The sequence below is a fragment of the Vicia villosa genome, unplaced genomic scaffold (assembly GCF_029867415.1).
Source record: "Vicia villosa cultivar HV-30 ecotype Madison, WI unplaced genomic scaffold, Vvil1.0 ctg.002934F_1_1, whole genome shotgun sequence".
NCBI classification, from domain to species: domain Eukaryota; kingdom Viridiplantae; phylum Streptophyta; class Magnoliopsida; order Fabales; family Fabaceae; genus Vicia; species Vicia villosa.
Window position 1 is genome coordinate 174,511 of NW_026706072.1, and position 19,477 is coordinate 193,987.

Consider the following 19,477-nt stretch of genomic DNA (forward strand, 5'->3'; position numbering starts at 1 on the left):
ACACGGCACTTTTCACCATGGTTGGAAGTTTCAATCATGATGAAAAGTAGAGTGTGTTTGAATTGGCGGTAAACAGAATTAATTCTAGCATAATTGAGTTTGGTAGAATTGATTTTAACAAAATTGAGTATAGCATAATTGATTTATGTTTAGCTACATGTAAAAGTAAGTTGAACAAAAAAATAGTGTCAAAATCACTCAGAATAAATTTTGCAGGTAGAAGCTATAAATTCGAGCTTCAAGTAGAATCAATTTTGGAGGCAGAATCAACTCTACTTTTGATAAAACAAACATCTCAAAATCACCCCGAATCAATTCTACATCTCTAGACTTGATTCTAGGTCTTGCAAAAGCCAATCCAAACATGCAATTAAATAATGAATTAAATTCTACTCCAATGATACTGACCGACATCCATGTAAGAAAGTTTCGTATTAAAGAAGTTTTTAAAATGGTATTAGTATATCTTTCGATTTTCAAAACGACCTAATCATATTAATTTTGATATATCAAATTTTAAAAGATGGCCTTTGAACTCTAACGCATAACAGACTATATTTGACATAAAAGAAAACCATAGAATAGCATGGAAACTTGGCTTTTTATTTATTCTCTCTCCACCAAAGGTACATTACTCTGGTTATTTTTCACAAGTAACAAAGGCATCTAAGCCTTACTTTTCTTATTCATTATTATTCATACATTTGGTGCCAAAATTAAGCAGCAGCTCTGTTCTCATCAGATTCACGAGGTGGAACTAGAAATTTGAAGGGATTGTTGGACTTGAGCTGCCTTGCCTCATTCCTCTCCAAATTGAATGTCGCTGCAACCACATCCACCGGCATACTATTTATAGCTGATGATGTCCCTGCAAGTCTTGAAATAGCAGCTCTATCATTGGTCTTGAATGCTACATATGTGAACCTCTCGCTTACTGACTTAGCAGCCACTGCATAGTTTTGTGGCACTGTCAATGCACGACCGGCTTCTAGCTCTCCATCGAACACAGTGTTGCCATTGCAGTTCACAACTTGTAGCCTTGCACGTCCCTTCAATGCGTATAGTACGCTGTTTGCGTTGAGGTTGTAGTGAGGCACAAACATAGCATTCTGTATCAAGATTGCTTGACATTAAATTAAGTCATGGAAAACAAATTAAAAGTAATAAAAGAGAAAAAAAAGAAAGAAAGAGAAATGATAGTACTCTGCGGAGAGATCCATGTTCAGCACTGAGTCTGAGCCACCTGAGAACTGGGAGGTCAAGGCTGGTAACAGTTTTGATTCTACCAGCTTGAGGATTGTAGATGTCTGGTGATGAAGATGAACCAATATTCATACGAAGTTTGGCAGTGCAAACGGTTTCCTCAAGCCCATTGTCTCCATGCCTTCTGCTTCCACCCTTTTGTCTGTCTTCCTCTTCGTCTCTTCTGCTTTTATGATGACTTGGCTGCCTCTCTTCCTTTTCATCTTCGTCTTCTTCTTGTCTGCTGCCTCTGTGGTGGTGAGCTTGCCTCTCCGGTGGGGTTATGATGCTGAGACCACCCTTCACTTTGACAATGGCTCCTTTCTCTTCATCTTCGTCCCTGCCTTGAAGTCTGTCCACTATATGCCTGTTCACGTTGAAAGCATCTTCCAAGAAATCTCTCTTGAAGCCACTCAAAATGTTGTTGCCTTCATTTTCTTGTTCTTCCTTTCCTCCTTGTTGATGCTGGTATCGTAGAAATTCTTGCTCATGGTTCCCAGCAAGATAGAATCTCTGTCAAACATATTTTTAGTTAAAATCAAATAATTGCCAATCAACGTTGCTTTTTGGAACTATAGATTATCATGTAAAGGAGTATATTATTATATGGGAAGTTTTATTTTGCTCAGTGCTCACCCTAGGCATCTGATCAAGCTGGTTTTGGGAGCTTCTAGTGTCAGTAAGAGAGACGGCAATAACTGGAGTATCTTGGTCATTGTACATCCAAAATACAATACCAGTAGGAACTGCAATGATATCACCCTCTCTGAATCGGTTAACCTTTTGGTGACTGTCTCTGTACCTGCGTCTCTCTCCTCGTTCAGGTTCTTGCGGCTCTTCAAAGGTCTCAGGACAACCGGGGAATACCATGCCAAAATATCCATTACCTGTAATTTGTATAGTAGAACACTAATTAATTAGTACTGTATCACTAATATGTAAAGAATGTAAATAAAGAGGTTTAAAGAATATCAAAGTAACAAACCTTGTTGGATGTAAATTTCTTGGGGAGCATTGGAATAGTAAGGTCTGCGAAGGGCATTGCGTTGAAGGGTAGCACGAGAGAGGGCCACACCTGCACATCGGAATTGCCTGTTGTTTGGATTCCAAGTCTCAATGAGTCCACCTTCCGACTCTATACGGTTATCAGGCTGGAGGGCATTGAGGCGTTCCAGCTGACACTCATTTTGTTGAGACTGTTCTCTGTGAGCTAAACAGCTAGTGAAAAGTAGAAAACAGAGTGAAAGAGAGAGTGCAAGAAACTTAGCCATGATGACAGATACTTAGAGAATGTTGGTTGTGATGCGGAGAACCTTAATGAGAAGTGGTAATTTATAGGAAGGAGAAGGCGGTGAAGGTTGGACACGTCATAGAAACTGTGGTGCTGAAAATTAGACATTCTGCAGCTTGCATGGCTATGGAAGCATTATGCTTTACACCTAAGTATGATAGAGCAGGTGGCTTCATCATCTCCATTACCAAACAAAGAGCATACTTGTTACCATTCTTATAGCTCAAATTGGTGGTAGGGGGGACCATTGCTTTACTTCTTTTTTTCCATGATTCTTTCATTACATATTCTGTATTACAAAGATTTATGAAGAATACGATTTCAATTAGTAGTTACGATCTCGGTTACCAAAGCAATTAATCCATGAAACTAAGGTGTTACGGTATCGGTTACCAAATAACTAATCCTTGAAATTAAAGTGTTACTATATAGTGTTTGAAAAACATGATTATGAACTTCATATTGGTATAGTACCTTACAAATGTTAATTTTTCAGCAACCTGTTTGTTTACTGAGATATCTTACTTTTATATCTAAAATGAGAGATTACTCTAAAGAAGTAAAATACTATGAAGTATGAACTTTTAGCTATTAAAAGTTTATGTAAAATACCATTTGAAGGATCAAATTAAGCATTACTTTGATATATTATACTTGATTTCATTTTATTACAAATAAATTTATGAAAATACCTAGATTATTCTCTAGTCCCCATTTTTCCTAGTACATAACTAAGCACAAACAAAACAAAATAATACTAGCTATATAACTTATAAATTAAATGTTTTATAAATCAAACAATTACATTAGGGCAACAAATATCAAAGTTCCAAATCTGGAATGATCAAGAGCACAATTTTGTTCAGCTGTATACTACTGAAGATAAAAGAAAAATACGGTAACAACTCACAAATTCGGTGCCATGCGTGGAGAGGAAAATACATCTGCATGAAATTCAAGTAAGCTTGAAAAATTCAGCAGCAATGCAAGAGAGTCTAGAAATAGATATTCGAATAGATTAAACCCATGCTTCAATCCTGAATTTGTAAACTTAAAGATATCGCTAGCCCCGCTAATTTAAATTGTGTTTTTTGTGATTCATGTGGAAGAGAGGGATCATATGTTCTTTTAATGCATAGTGATAAAGTTAGTTTAGAAAGAAATTGCTTAGTGGGTGAGTTTTTCGGGTTGGATTGAGGAAGAGTGTATCCTGTTTTTTGTGGAATGGCATTCGATGAGCCGTGTTAAAAAGATTAAAAGCAATAAATTGGGGGTGTTTTGGTTAGCCACGACTTGGATAATTTGGTTAACAAGGAATGATTTTTGTTTGGAATGAAGTGTGGAACATAAATAATATGGTTTGGAGCATTAAATTTTTGGTTTGGAGGTGGTCTTCATATGGCAATATTACTCATTCTAATTGTTTTACGATTTCTACAAAGACCCTTTGTCTATTATGTCGTAATTGTAATTGGTTGTAATATTGTGTAAACCATATGCATTGAGGACATATATGTTGTACTTGGTTGATACGACCATATTTGTGGACAAGAGTTCCTATTACGTGGATGTGGCTTACCTCAGATACTTCGCTGACTTGGAGTGGATTCATGAGTATAATTGGGGAACCGCTTATTTGTTCTACCCGTACCCCATGTTAGCTAAAGGTTTTCTTTGGAAGTCCAAATAGGTGACAGTTAGTTGCACGCTGCACGCTGTTGACGATATTATATTTGCATCCTTTACTATTTTTGTACCATTTTCATAACACATGTTCTACCCATTTTCAGGCGTTACTAATAATTAATTTGTACCATTTTCCAGCAGGGAGCCTCATGCACTTCCCACACATCTCCGCATGTTCATATGTTGATCACTATACTAAAGATATGCCACGTGCTTGTGCATTCGTCCCACTTAGAGATAATCATTCGACCGAGCCCTTCAATGTGTATCTTGAACGCACAACAGAAGATGATATATGCTTCCATGCGTACGACCTTCATCGTTAGACACATCTCTTGGATGACATATCCTTCTACTCTAGATGAATGACTTGTGGGTGACGTATGATGTATCCACATATGTCTGAGTAAGTCATGCGTCAGTTCGAATATATGTAGTTTTTTCCAAGAGATTCCTTTGAAAATGCTCTTCCTATTGTGGTCCGCAGAGATGTATATGCCATGTATGATAATTTTCTTAATCATAAGGTATCGGCTGAATCACAAGGTACCATAACTCCTAGTAACTAGAGTTGTGCATACGACTACGTCCAATGGTATTTTAAAGTATCACATTCTTATATGATAGCGGATGCTGAGGAAGAACCGCCTAGGTCAGCTCATCAGAAGATATTAGAGGAGGAACATGCTAGGGTAGCTCATGTTGTTGATGTGTTGCATGTATGTCATCGTGTTATGGATATTGCACGAAAGGGTATAGATAAAGGAGACTTTCCCAAAGTAACTTCTTGGAGGACCATTATAGAAGTCATTTTTATTGACACACGGATGACATTATAATATAGGAGGCGACGAAGAAACAAGGGAATCTGATATACGCAATAGTATTAAATTTGTATTAGGGATAATAGATAGTATTATCGTTTGTTATTTTGACTATATTATGGATAATATTATTATTTATAAATGGCATTTTCGTCTTATTACATCAGTGTTTGATTTAATTGAGTTTTTTTTATGGTTGTATAGTTATAAGACATCGTCTTTTACATTGGTGTTTAGAAAATTGTCAAAATTTACTATTCGAAAATGTATATTTGATACGGAGATTAATTATGTAAAAAAAGTGAGTGCTTCGGTTAGAAATGGTTTGAATTAGTTAAAAATGGTTTTAGAGTAAATTGTGAAATGCATCTCCGTACTAATTTCTAGCAAAAATATAGGTGTAACTATTTGCATATGAACTAGATAAGAATAAGTGCATCCAAAAATACATTTTCAGATTCGTAGATATATTTTTGGATTTTCATAATCAGCACCTAAGGTGGAAAAATCAATCTCCAAAATCTAAACCTATAAATATCTATACTCTAATCACTTATTATAAAATTAAGAGAAAATGGGTCATGCACTAACAGTGTAAAATAATTTTACACTGTCAACCAATCACAACCATGTATCTGATTTCTCTACATTTTTATTTTAAAAAAATTTAATAACATGACATACTTCTTGTTTTCTATTGGATGACAGTGTAAAACTAATTTACACTGTTAGCGCATATCCATTAAACCCTAAAATTAATAATAATTATAGAATAAAATAAATTTAAATTATGAATTAAATTCTATTCCAATGATACTGACAGACATCCCGGCAGGAAAACTTCGTATCAAAAAAAGTTTTTAAAAAAGGTATTAGTATATCTTTCGATTTTCAAAACGACCTAACCATATTAATTTTTGGTGAACACTCCGGTACCCTTATTTTATTTTTAAATAGATTAAAATTAAAATACAATTTGCACTAAAGATACTGGTATCTAACTTAAACTCATGGGTACCAAAGAATTTACCTTAATTTTTTAATATGCAATTTTAAAAGATGGCCTTTAAACTCTAATGCAGAACACACTATATTTGACATAAAAGAAAACCATAGAATAGCATGGAATTTTAGCTTTTTATTTATTCTCCTTCCGCCAAAGATACATTACTCTGGTTATTTTAAACAAGTAACAAAGGCATCGAAGCCTTAGTTTTCTTATTCATTATTATTCATACATTTGGTGCCAAATTTAAGCAGCAGCTCTGTTCTGAGACTCACGTGGTGGAACTAGAAATTTGAAGGGATTGTTGGACTTGAGCTGCCTTGCTTCATTCCTCTCCAAGTTGAATGTCGCTGCAACCACATCCAACGGCATACTATTTATAGCTGAAGATGTCCCTGCAAGCCTTGAAATAGCAGCTCTATCATTGGTCTTGAATGCTACATATGTGAACCTCTCGCTTACTGACTTAGCAGCCACTGCATAGTTTTGTGGCACTGTCAATGCACGACCGGCTTCTAGCTCTCCATCGAACACAGTGTTGCCATTGCAGTTCACAACTTGTAGCCTTGCACGTCCCTTCAATGCGTATAATATGCTGTTTGCGTTGAGGTTGTAGTGAGGCACGAACATAGCATTCTGTATGAAGATTGTTTGACATAAAATTAAGTCATGCAAAAACAAATTAAAAGTAATAAAAGAGAAAAAAAGAAAGAAAGAAAGAGAAATGATAGTACTTTGCGGAGAGATCCATGTTCAGCACTTAGTCTGAGCCACCTGAGAACTGGGAGGTCAAGGCTTGTAACAGTTTTGATTCTACCAGCTTGAGGATTGTAGATGTCTGGTGATGAAGATGAGCCAATGTTCAGCCGAAGTTTGGCAGTGCAAACGGTTTCCTCAAGCCCGTTGTCTCCATGGCTTCTGCTTCCACCCTTTTGGCTGTCTTCCTCTTCATCTCTTCTGCTTTTATGATGACTTGGCTGCCTCTCTTCCTTTTCATCTTCGTCTTCTTCTTGTCTGCTACCTCTCTGGTGGTGTGCTTGTCTCTCCGGTGGGGTTATGATGCTGAGACCACCCTTCACTTTGACAATGGCTCCCTTCTCTTCATCTTCGTTCCTGCCTTGAAGTCTGTCTACTATATGCCTGTTCACGTTGAAAGCATCTTCCAAGAAATCCCTCTTGAAGCCACTCAAAATGTTGTTGCCTTCATTTTCTTGTTCTTGCTTTCCTCCTTGTTGATGCTGGTATCGTAGAAACTCTTGCTCATGGTTCCCAGCAAGATAAAATCTCTATCAAACATATTTTTAGTCAAAATCAAATAATTGCCAATCAATGTTGCTTTTTGGGACTATATATTATCATGTAAAAGAGTATATTATATGGGAAGTTTTATTTTGCTCAGTGCTCACCCTAGGCATCTGATCAAGCTGGTTTTGGGAGCTTCTAGTGTCAGTAAGAGAGACGGCAATAACTGGAGTGTCTTGGTCATTGTACATCCAAAATACAACACCGGTAGGAACTGCAATGATATCACCCTCTCTGAATCGGTTAACCTTTTGGTGACTGTCTCTGTACCTACGGCCCTCTCCTTGTTCAGATTCCCGTTGCTCCTCAAAGGTCTCAGGACAACCAGGGAATACCATGCCAAAATATCCATTACCTGTAATTGGTATAGTAAACTCTAATTAGTACTGAATGACTAATATGTATTGAATGTAAATATAGAAGTTGGAATAAGATCAAAATAAGTAACCTTGTTGGATGAAAATTTCTTGGGGAGCGTTGGAGTAGTAAGGTCTGCGAAGGGCATTGCGTTGAAGGGTAGCACGAGAGAGGGCCACACCTGCACATCGGAATTGCCTGTTGTTTGGATTCCAAGTCTCAATGCGTCCTCCTTCCGACTCTATACGGTTATCAGGCTCGAGGGCATCAAGGCGCTCTAGCTGGCACTCATTTTGCTGTGGCTGTTGTCTGAGAGCAAAACAGCCACCCAAAAGTAGAAAACAAAATGAAAGAGAAAGTGCAAGAAGCTTAGCCATGACGAGGGATACTTAGAGAATGTTGGTTGTGATGCGGAGAACCTTAATGAGAAGGAGTAATTTATAGGGAAGAGAGGGTGATGAAGATTGAACACGTCATAGAAAGTGGGGTGTTGAGAATTAGACATTCTGCAGCTTGCATGGCTATGAAATTCTTATGCTTTACACCTATGTCTAATAGAGCAGGTGGCTTCATCATCTCCATTACTAGACAAAGAGCATACTCGTTGCCATTCTTATAGCTGAAATCGGTGCTGGGGGGACCATGTCTTTACTTCTTTTCTTCCTTGCCTCTTTCCTTCATATTATGCACTGCAAAGATTTATGGAGAATAAACTTTCAATTAGGTACTTTAGCAAGTGTTACTACATAGTGTTTGAAAAACATTATTATGAACTTCATATTAGTACCTTAAAAATGTGAAATTTTCATCAACCAGTTGTTTACTGAGATGTCTTACTTTTATATCTAAAATGAGATATTACTCTAAAGAAGTAAAATTCTATGAACTTTTAGCTATTAATTTGATGGTAAAAACCTCTTAAAAGTTTATGTAAAAATACCTTTTGAAGGATCAAATGAAGCATTCATTTTATACATTATACTTGATTTCATTTTATTACAATGGGCGCTAACTTCTTAATCTGTTCAGACCTATAAAAAAATATTTTGAAGGATCCTTAAATACTGAAGAATAAGAAAGGTGAAAGTCACAATCAACTAACTACAAATATAACATATAAATTTATGAAAATGCCTAGATTATTCTCTGGTCCCCATTTTCCACAGTACATAAGCACAAACAAAACAAAATTTATCATCGCTATATAAATTATAAACGACATGTTTTATAAATCAAACAGTTAAATTAGGATAACAATATCAAAGTTCCAATTCTGGAATAACCAAGAGCACAATTTTGTTCACTTGTATGCTGCTGAAGATAAAAGAAAAATACGGTAACTCACAAATATGATGCCATGCATAGCTAGAAAAATGTATCTGCATGAAATTCAAGCTTGAAAAGAGAGCGTAGAAATATATATTCGCATAGATTAAACCCATGCTTCAAGTCCTGATTTGTAAACTCGAAGAAATCGCAAGCCCCCTCAAAGAAATCACACGCCCCCTAGTAAGGGTACCTACTGACATGGAAAGAGAGAAAAATTGGCGGGAAAATAGTGGAGACTGTGTTTTACCTCGGGAGCATTTGAATTTAATTTTTCTAGCGGTCAATGCTCTTGCAAATCCTGGATTGTTCGATTAGCTTGAATCAACACAAATTAATAGCTCTTCTTAAAATACAAATTAAATCAATTCCAATCATTTTATAATAGGATGATAACCATTTATATACAGAATTTAAAAAACTGAAATCTTTATAACATTTAAAATTATTTTGATCACAGTTTCTTTTGTTTTAGTCCTACTTTTTCTAGGGAGAAAATAGAGATCAGTCGTTGATCATTCAAGCCAAAGATTGAGTCAAACCAAAAGGCCACCAAATGCTTTACATTCCCTTCACTGAAGTGTGTTGTTGTATCAGACCAATTTATTTCTTTTTAAAAAGAAAGACAGTACAACTTCTGCAAATGATCTACAACAACCAGGTTTCTAAAGAAAAGGAAGAATCACATACCATTGTGCCCAATTCTGTATCATAGATCAGGTTTTATTAATGCTTGTGGTGAAATGCATCAAACATTAGCAAATTGACGCGCATAGTCAAAATGAGAGATTTACAAGAAAAAAAACTACATTAACATTTTGATGAACTACCATAATCTCACAAGGATTAAGTATCACAATCCTCGGGATATAATCACCCTTGTAGAAAGAACTATAGGTTATAAATATTATTACATGCCTACACGGTATGGACAACAACAAAATATAATGCTAGAAAAAACAATGAAACTTGCATCCTTTGCCTTCTCATTCGGTATTAGTCTTGAGGATAGGTTCACCGTTCTTCTCTTTTGTGCTATCCACATTTTTGGTTTCAACGTGATCATACACCTCGGTTGCATTGACACCGACTTCAAGAGTGTTTGACTTTTGGGGCAGCTTTTGATCAACATTCTGAGCAGCTTCTGCCTCTTCAGATTTGTCACTTTCATGTCTTTCATTGAGGTTTTGAACAGCTTCCGCGTCATTCTTGGTAGAGTCAGCATTTTGTGTTTGTTGTTCCCCTAAACTTTGAGAAGCTTCCAACTCCTCATACTTAGAAACCAACTGCTGCAGCTCATCATTGAGATATAAAGCCTCAAAAAGTGTTTCTTCATCATTTGTTGTGCTTTGCACAATCTCCTTGATAACATAAAGTGATTGCTTGCACTTATCCAGCAGACTCAAAGTTAATTCTTCCTGTAACCAAACAAAAATAGAACAATCTATCAGCAAAAAAAAAAATTATATCATGAGAATAGTAGCCTTGTATTGAAAAGCATGCAACTGATTTATGAGTAGTTTAGTTCTCTACAAATCTGTGCAAGAAAGACTTCATACATACAACAAACATCACATAGCAAACAAAACAACAATTCGGTATTCAGGAGATGCTGCGTTTCTCAAATTTCAGAAAAAGATTACCTTTAAAGGTTTTGGTTCTGCCTCAGAATTTAATATGCTAGAGAGAACTTCAAGACTGTTTCGAGCAACCACAAGATGCTCTTTCTTCTCTTCAACAGAAACGGGTTGGTGGTCAGTAAAGAAAGCTTCTGAGTCATCCAGAGCAAGAGCACGTAACCCTGCTTCTGGAACTGGGTATCTTTCAGGGGGATTTAAAGATTGTTGGTAAGTATGGGACTCTGTGGCATACGGAATTGGTGGTGAATTTCCTCCCGCCGTGTCAAGTGATTCACCCCTTCCTTTCAAACTCTGTTATCAATGAAAGGTAGGATTCATATTAATGAAAGCGAAAAGGAAGCACAAGAATGTCATAAAAAAATAGAAGGCACAAAATTCAAAAGAGTTGTATATAAAAACGTCAAATTCACTTCAAAGCTAATATACTGTAAAAAGAAAATCCCAAAGTCACATAGGAAATGCTATTTTTACACAGTAAAATTCTGCAAACAATGTCTAGAAGCTATATATAACAATAAAATCAAGTACCAAAAACAATTAAGTTACCATCCAAAGACAATTTCAGGCCAATGATATTTGCTCCCTTTAAACTATCATGAAAATATTAAATTGTGCTCTAAAGGCACATGTTAAAAAATCAAATGTAGAAATCTTGGAAATTGTGCATTCTATTCTTCAAAAATTAAATAAATTGATTTTCCCATGTGTCCTTTAGCCCTTAGGGCACAAATGACCCAATCTATTAATACTCTTGGATGAAACTTTCTTATCCAAATTCCAATCAAGGGTTTTTTGGGACCTGTCATTTCAAGTATTTGAGAAATAAAGTAAAATGCAGTATATAGAATGCCAATTCATGTAGAAACACCTTAAAACAAGCTTGGAAGCCAAAATTGGAAATCTTACTGTGCCAAAACTCAGAGTATACACCTAGAATCCATCATAAAAGTAACAGCTATAGATAAATATAAATCATAGTATTCAACCTAGGTAGATAAAATTAAAAAGCTTCAACATCATTTGCGATTGACATTGCTTTTTACTCCCTCTGGTCTCTATTATAAGAAAAAGATTACTTGTTGTACAAGACGACAGACTCAGGAATAAAAGATGGTGGGTTTTGTTGTGGTTTGGGCATGTGTTGAAACTTGAGAAGGCATTGGTAAATATGGCAGATCAAGATATAAGATAGCTCAATAATTAGAGGTAGAAAGAAATCAAGCAAAACAATAAACTAACCCATCAAGAAAGAATTGAAGTTATATTATCTATAGGGCAGAACATGATCCGTGACAAGAACAAGACAGGACATAATGACATCATTAAATTCATATAACTAATCCCACCTAATGGGAGGAAAAATTTTGTTTTTGTTACAGTTGATGTTGTTGTTGTTGTCGTCGTCAAAAAAACAAATAATGCCTTGCCTTGTGATGGGGTATTGATTCTCAAGCAGTAATAATACTATAAATCCATCCAAGAAAAGTTGAAAACAATACAAATTAGTAGAGTTGTGTATGTGATGATTTGCCAATTGCCACATCAGAATAAGCCCAACAGAAATCCCTGTAGCTACTATAAGTCCTTGTTGTATGACAAACCAAAATAGAAAATGCAACCTGTTGTATTTCCATCCTGTTAGTACTTATTTAAGTGAATTAATTTCAACATCCTTAAAGGGTAGCCTAAGCCTAACCGTGCAAAAAAGATTCCCAATAATAGATACAATAGATCCAATCTAACACTTGCTTACCTCTTAAAATAGAACACATCCTCTATCTATCATAATTCCACCAATAACCTACTAAAGTAAACTTTAAGTTTTTCCCCTAATTAGATAATAACTCACATACTCAGATATAGCTCTATTATTGATCAACCTGCAATGTTACAACAAAAGAGGCATAGAAAAAAACAAAGCAAACAAGTCAGAAAGAAACTAACCAAATAGGTTTGACTGAAAACAGGAAGATAAGCAATATCCTCAGATTCACCCCAAGCCCTAATCAACTGCAAAGCCCTCGTCCTATTACTCTGCTCCACCTGCGGATTATCAATCAACCTAACCATATCCTCCAGAACCTTCTCAGACGCAATAACCGAAAACACCTTATCACAATTCATCGCACAAGTTTCCAACAAATCAAGGCTATGTTTCTGAACAACGGGACTCTTCTGATTGATCCTCCTCTTGATCGCCTTCACCACCTCCGAACCGTTAAACTCGTCGGAGTTTATAAGCCCGCATATCCTCAGATTCATTCCCCAATTCGGTTCCTCTAATGTCTCCGATGTTGCTTCGTCGACCATCTTTGATTCTGGAGTTGGAGTTTGGAGTATTTCCTTCATTTTGCCGCTGACGATTCGGCTCAGGTTAGCGCTGTTGGTTTTGAGTTTCTCGCCGAATAGAGCTAGCTTGGATTTGTCCATCGGAAGTGAGAAAGTGATGAACCCTAGATCGGATTAGTGAAGCTAAGGAGAATGTGGAAATGGGAAAGTGGAAACTGGAAAGTTGAGAGATTTGTGATTTGACTATTGATCGTGTATACTTTTTAGTTTTTACGTGGCTATGTTGATGTACACGTTTCGGTAAACTACTCACTGTTTTGAATCGTGACATTGGACTAACTGTTTCGAACCCTAAATATATTCCTTTCAAATCAATGGTGAATTTCATTCTAGTCAAACAAATATTTTAATTGTATGTTTATGGGAATTTTCGTAATTAAGAGTCAGTTGATTTTAGTTTATTTAAAATAGATTTTTTATAGTGTTTTTTTTTAAATATTACAAAAATATTTTTTTAAAAACTTTAAAATAAAAAATTAGTTTAAATAATTATTTTTTAAATATTATTTTATATATTTATTATTTAATTATAACTTTTTTCAATTTCAAAATTCTAAAAAATTATTTTTTTGAAAAATGTGTATTTCAAATATATTTTAATCATCAATATTTATTCATGTTAAAATTATTCTTTTAATTTATAAAAAATAAATTTAAAAAATACTTTTAAATTATTTGTATTTTTACTTTTCAAAATTAATGTTATATTTATATTATTTTTAAAATTTTATAAGTTGTTGAATGTGAAGCAAGTATCCCTTTTTTTTTCTTTGTACCCCTCACGAGAATGTTATGATAATCTTCTAAATCAATCCAATATTTGACCACATCTCATGTCACTCCATATGCGTGTAGTTACCAACCATTTTACCTTATATAAAGAGAAAAACGTGTCATTTCATAAGTATTCAAAATCTTTTTCTATTCAAACTTCATCTCTCATTTTTTATTGACTTAAGAGTTGGAGTGTTAATCTTGCAGGTCAGCCCCTTATCCTCCGTATCGAAAGTTGCAAGCCATCGTACCTGGCTGTGAATACACTCTGTTAAATCATCTCTAGTTCTAGTACGAAACATTGGTGCAATTAATGAGAATCAACTTACGATTCTTGCGATCTTCCAAGATCTAACTTCTCCCGATTCTACCGAACCTCCTCCAATAGAAATCAAAATCTCCTTATATTGAAGCGAAGATCTTTGTTTCTTGATAAACTCTATCAAACCCAAAATCAAACTCTCCTCCCTATGATCTGTCAATAATTGAGGGTTCCAAAGTCACCTATTCTTCGTTTAGCGGTAAGTTTATGTAGTCACTAAAGTTGTCAGGTATCCTCCACATCTTCCTTGTCGAGTCTTAACAACTACTTCCTCCATACCTCCTCCACAAAATTATGTCCAGCCTAGGGCGGAGCAAGGACCGTCTTAACCATCATTTCTTAGATTAATGTTGTAGTTCCACATAATTGAATATTCATTCAGACCTTCGATACGGCCTACAATGTTCAAACGAGAAACAGTCTTCGACTTCAAACTCTTGCAAGTTAATATTGGATTGCAAGGAGCCAACGAACTGTTGAACAACGTCTACCGAATGGTTTTGTAACAAAAATGCCATGCCTTGGCGAAGATGTTGGAACAAAATTGGTGATACCATAACCCATAGGTTTTTATGATAACAAAGTATTTAAAGAACAATTAGGTGAATTAATGTGTGTTCAAGTGTGCAGGTAGGTACAAAGATTAATATATTCAGTTCTCATACTGCATTGAATATTTAAAAAGAATGTCTAAAGAGGCATATTTTGAAGATCAGACTTTGAAGAATCAACTTCTGATGATCAGAACCTGAAGATCCTAGACTTTGATCAAGTCAACATATGAAGATCAAGTCAACGTCTGAAGACTCAAAGTTTGAAGGATCAGAAGCTAAGACTCAGACTCTAAAGGATCATAACCTAAAGCCAGTCAAATCTCAAGAACCAAGGATGTTTGACAAGTCGGTATCAGACTTTGAGGTCAATTTGTCTTCTTCTGATCACGTGAAGACTTAGCAGAAAGTTGCAGAAGCCTGGAGAATTGCAACTGATAATTGTAACACCCTAAACCCCAATTTTTTTATTTATAGAAGGACCTCGTGCATAGGATGTTACTTCATCACAAAACTCAAATATTAATCATACATTGTTGCAAAATACAACGCAAATGAAATGAAACATAAAAATAGTCTAAGTAATTATCACCAAAATAATTCAGAAGGATCTTACAATTCCAAACATAAGCAAAACACAAGCGCCCAAAACCCTAGTGATACAGTTCAAAGCATTTTATTCGACTAAGTAAGAGGAAAATAAAACAGAAAATGCCAAGAGGCGTCCCGCCATCTCGCATTACTCATGACCATATTACTCTTGTTGCTCACCTGTATAAATAGTAGCATAAATTATGCCAAACAAACAGAAAAGGGGTGAGAATAAATTTACATATAATAACGGTGAGATTTTAGCAACATAATGATAATACGAACAAGCACCAATATCAACATATAAGGCAAACACAAACATCCAAAACACCGTTCATAATTTTATGCAATGTTGTATAATGCACCAACTCCTTTTCCTATATGCATGTGGTACCAAATTTTTGTGGAATCAGAGATATGTTACCGACAATATTCCACCGTGTCCAGTCCCTCACCTGAACCGATGATCCCACCAATGGATCTAAAACACGCCTCTGACCTCTCAATTAGACCAACGAGATCACCAATGGATCTGAGGCCACCAAATAGATCGAAGTCTCACCTAGCTCCAAAATAAATGTATGCATGATCATATTAGTAAACGAACACAATAAATCACCAAAAATCATAGCCACCAAGAATTATTCACCAAAATAGGTTCCAAATGTGAACCATAATTTACAACAGAAAATCCACCAAAATTCACCACACCAAAATATTATTTTTTTATCATAATTAATTATTTTCAAATCATTGCATATAAAATGTTAACAATTTTAATCAAGTTTCTATAAGGTTATTTACTAACCAAAAATACTCAAAATAGCAAGGAAAAGGTCTTTGAAATTCAAAAAATATAAAAAAGCAAAAATTATTATGAAAATGCCCCTGGGGTCGCCGTCACGTCGACCGTATGTCGCCTGCGTCTATACAGTCTTCGCAGCTCTGACCGCCGCCCATCCGATTCCCAAGCTTTCCGGTTTTTTATTCTCGATTTCATAGCATTTTCGAAAAATTCCAACTTTTTCCGACTTTTCGACCATTTCTCCCAAATCCGGATTCCATCGTTCGACTCGAGAAAAATTGTAAGGAAAAAGGTTTCACAAATTTTATTTGTGAAATTATTGATCAAAATTACAATTCCCACAAATTTGTCACAGTTCCCAAAGTATTATTAGTCATAGATCCAAAAAATTACAGCTCACAAAACATAACAGTCCCACATTTCCTCGTCAAAATCTGGGTTTCATTGACCAAATATAATACAGAACAATTTTTACAATGTTATTGAGAAAATCCAATTAAAAGTTATTTTATAAAAAAATAGGTTTTTTTCAAAATTATTATAACACCAAATTTAAAGGGAAATGATCTATAGTCACCCAAAAAAATTGATCCGCGTTTCTTCGTCAAAAGGGAATACAATGACCAAATATGATACAAAACAATCTATACAGTGTTATTGAGAAAATACACTTAAAATTTATTTTATAAAAAGTCTAGTTTTCTTTTCAAATTATTATAACACCAAATTTTACTAGGAAATAATCCATATTCAGCAAAAAAATATTGATCCATGTTTCTTCGTCAAAAGAGAATACAGTGATCAAATAAGATACAGAACAATTTATACGGTGTTATTGAGAAAATCTAATTAAAAATTATTTTATAAAAAATATATATTTTTTCAAAATTATGATAACCACAAATTTTACAAGAAACAGTCTCTATTCACCTAAAAACATTGATCCACGTGTATTTTTCAAAATAAGGAATATGGTTATCAAATGGGATTATCCAATTTAATTACAGATCAAATGATCGATCAAAAGGGAAGTGGCCAAATGGGAAAAATCCCATTTGAAGGATAGAAAAACACTTAGAAAGGGGGGGTTTGAATAAGTGTAGCTTTAAAAACTTGACAGATAAAAATAAATTGCACAGTTATTTTTATCCTGGTTCGTTGTTAACTAAACTACTCCAGTCCACCCCCGCAGAGATGATTTACCTCAACTGAGGATTTAATCCACTAATCGCACGGATTACAATGGTTCTCCACTTAGTCAGCAACTAAGTCTTCCAGAGTCTTCTGATCACACACTGATCACTCCAGGAACAACTGCTTAGATACCCTCTAAGACTTTCTAGAGTATTCTGATCCACACGATCACTCTAGTTACAACCTGCTTAGATAACCTCTAAGACTTCCTAGAGTATTCTGATCCACACGATCACTCTAGTTCCTTACAACTTAATGTAATCAATTCTAAGAGTATTACAATTGCTTCTTAAAAGCTATAATCACAAACTGTGATATTTCTCTTAACGTTTAAGCTTAATCTCACTAATATATTACAACAGCAATGTAGTGAGCTTTGATGAAGATGAAGATTCTGAGCTTTGAATAGAACAGAGTTTCAGCAAGTTAATATGAGTTGTTTTGTTCAGAATCGTTAACCTTGCTTCTCATCAGAACTTCATATTTATAGGCGTTGGAGAAGATGACCGTTGAGTGCATTTAATGCTTTGCGTGTTCCGTACAGCATCGCATTTAATGTTATACGCTTTTGTCAACTACCTCGAGCCTTGTTCACGTTGTGTCTACTGACGTTGCCTTTAATAGCTTTTAACGTTCCTTTTGTCAGTCAGCGTAGCTTGCCACTTGTACTTCCTTCTGATCTGATGTTTGTGAATACAACGTTTGAATATCATCAGAGTCAAACAGCTTGGTGCAAAGCATCTTCTGATCTTCTGACCTTGAAGTGCTTCTGTGCGTGATACCATCAGAACTTCAGTGCTTCTGATCTCATGTTCTTCTGATGCTTCCATAGACCCATGTTCTGATTCTGCTTCGACCATCTTCTGATGTCTTGCCAGACCATGTTCTGATGTTGCATGCTGAACCCTTTGAGACAAAGCTTCTGAGCGCTGAATTATGCATACTCTTTATATATTTCCTGAAAAGGAAATTGCATTGGATTAGAGTACCATATTATCTTAAGCAAAATTCATATTATTGTTATCATCAAAACTAAGATAATTGATCAGAACAAATCTTGTTCTAACAATCTCCCCCTTTTTGATGATGACAAAAAAACATATATAAATGATATGAATTTGCGATCAGAAAGAGCAGACGGCAAAAGACAAATTACAGAGCTATAGCATAAGCATATGAATATGTCTCCCCCTGAGATTAACAATCTCCCCCTGAGATAAATAATCTCCCCCTGAAATAAATACTCGAAGAACTTTAATAAAAGACTTCCCTGATTATTTCGGTAGAGACGATCACATAAGCTTCTGTCTTCAGAGAATTCATAGCTTCTGACTTCTGCTTCCATTGGACAGCTTCAGAACTAGAATTTCTTTAGATCCCTAGAACACTCACAGCTTCTGATTCCTGCTTCCATCTAGGACAGCTTCAGAACTTGAATTTCTTTGATCTTCAGAACATTCACAGCTTCTGATTTCTGCTTCCATTTAGGACAGCTTCAGAACTTGAATTTCTTTGATCTTCAGAACTTGAGTTTTCTGGATCTTTAGAACATTTACAGCTTCTGATTTCTGCTTCCCTCGGATAGCTTCAGAGCTTTGAATTTCTACCAACATCACTTCATGCTAGATTTGTATCAGAACATTGTTGAATGTACCAGAGCATCATCAGAGCATCTCTACATCCTGAAATGTTACAGAACAAAAACTAAACGACAAAAGTCAGCATGAATGAGTTAGAACATAAAATGTATATTAGAACACATGATATGTATCCGAGCCATATAGGCTAAAATAATGTATCAGAGCAAATAGAATTTTGTCAGAGCAAATAGACAAATATGGATCAAATTCTATTATCAGTGCTTCTGATTCATTCTTCTTTCTTGCTTCTGATTTCTGAAGCTTGACAGCACTCAGCTTGCTTCAGTTTCCATGAGCTTATTCTTTTTACAGAATAACACTTCTTATGGTTTTGCTTCTTGTGTTTGCTTTGAAGATTCTCTTCACTTCTTTATACCTGCAAAACACTTAAACCATATAGAACTTGCAGTTCTTGTTAGTAAATGTGTGGGAGCTTTACCCAGCAACTGATAGATTAATCAAATCATTTATCATTTATCTTCTCCCCCTTTTTGTCATAACATCAAAAAGAATTTTTCAAAAGATTCAGAGACAAACAAAAACGAAACACATGGAGGAAGAAGATGATTTCATTGAA

At 35.3% G+C, this 19,477-nt stretch overlaps 3 protein-coding genes across 3 annotated transcripts; all 3 read right to left on the reverse strand.

The window, feature by feature from the left end:
- Positions 1-582: 582 nt before the first annotated feature.
- On the reverse strand, positions 583-2,554 carry LOC131640102 (legumin A2-like). Its single transcript, XM_058910507.1, has 4 exons — positions 2,228-2,554; positions 1,879-2,129; positions 1,204-1,755; positions 583-1,109 (listed from the first exon to the last, which is right to left on the reverse strand). Exons 1-4 carry the CDS (start codon positions 2,511-2,513, stop codon positions 717-719), a joined length of 1,482 nt encoding a protein of 493 aa, XP_058766490.1. The 5' UTR covers positions 2,514-2,554; the 3' UTR covers positions 583-716.
- Positions 2,555-6,161: 3,607 nt separating this feature from the next.
- On the reverse strand, positions 6,162-8,124 carry LOC131640103 (legumin A-like). The gene is made up of 4 exons (XM_058910508.1): positions 7,800-8,124; positions 7,456-7,706; positions 6,784-7,335; positions 6,162-6,685 (listed from the first exon to the last, which is right to left on the reverse strand). The coding sequence occupies exons 1-4, from the start codon at positions 8,083-8,085 to the stop codon at positions 6,296-6,298; spliced, it is 1,479 nt and encodes a 492-aa protein (XP_058766491.1). The 5' UTR covers positions 8,086-8,124; the 3' UTR covers positions 6,162-6,295.
- A 1,683-nt stretch (positions 8,125-9,807) lies between these two features.
- On the reverse strand, positions 9,808-13,242 carry LOC131640090 (TOM1-like protein 2). Its single transcript, XM_058910494.1, has 3 exons — positions 12,619-13,242; positions 10,678-10,965; positions 9,808-10,452 (listed from the first exon to the last, which is right to left on the reverse strand). The coding sequence occupies exons 1-3, from the start codon at positions 13,102-13,104 to the stop codon at positions 10,021-10,023; spliced, it is 1,206 nt and encodes a 401-aa protein (XP_058766477.1). The 5' UTR covers positions 13,105-13,242; the 3' UTR covers positions 9,808-10,020.
- Between the last annotated feature and the right edge of the window lie 6,235 nt (positions 13,243-19,477).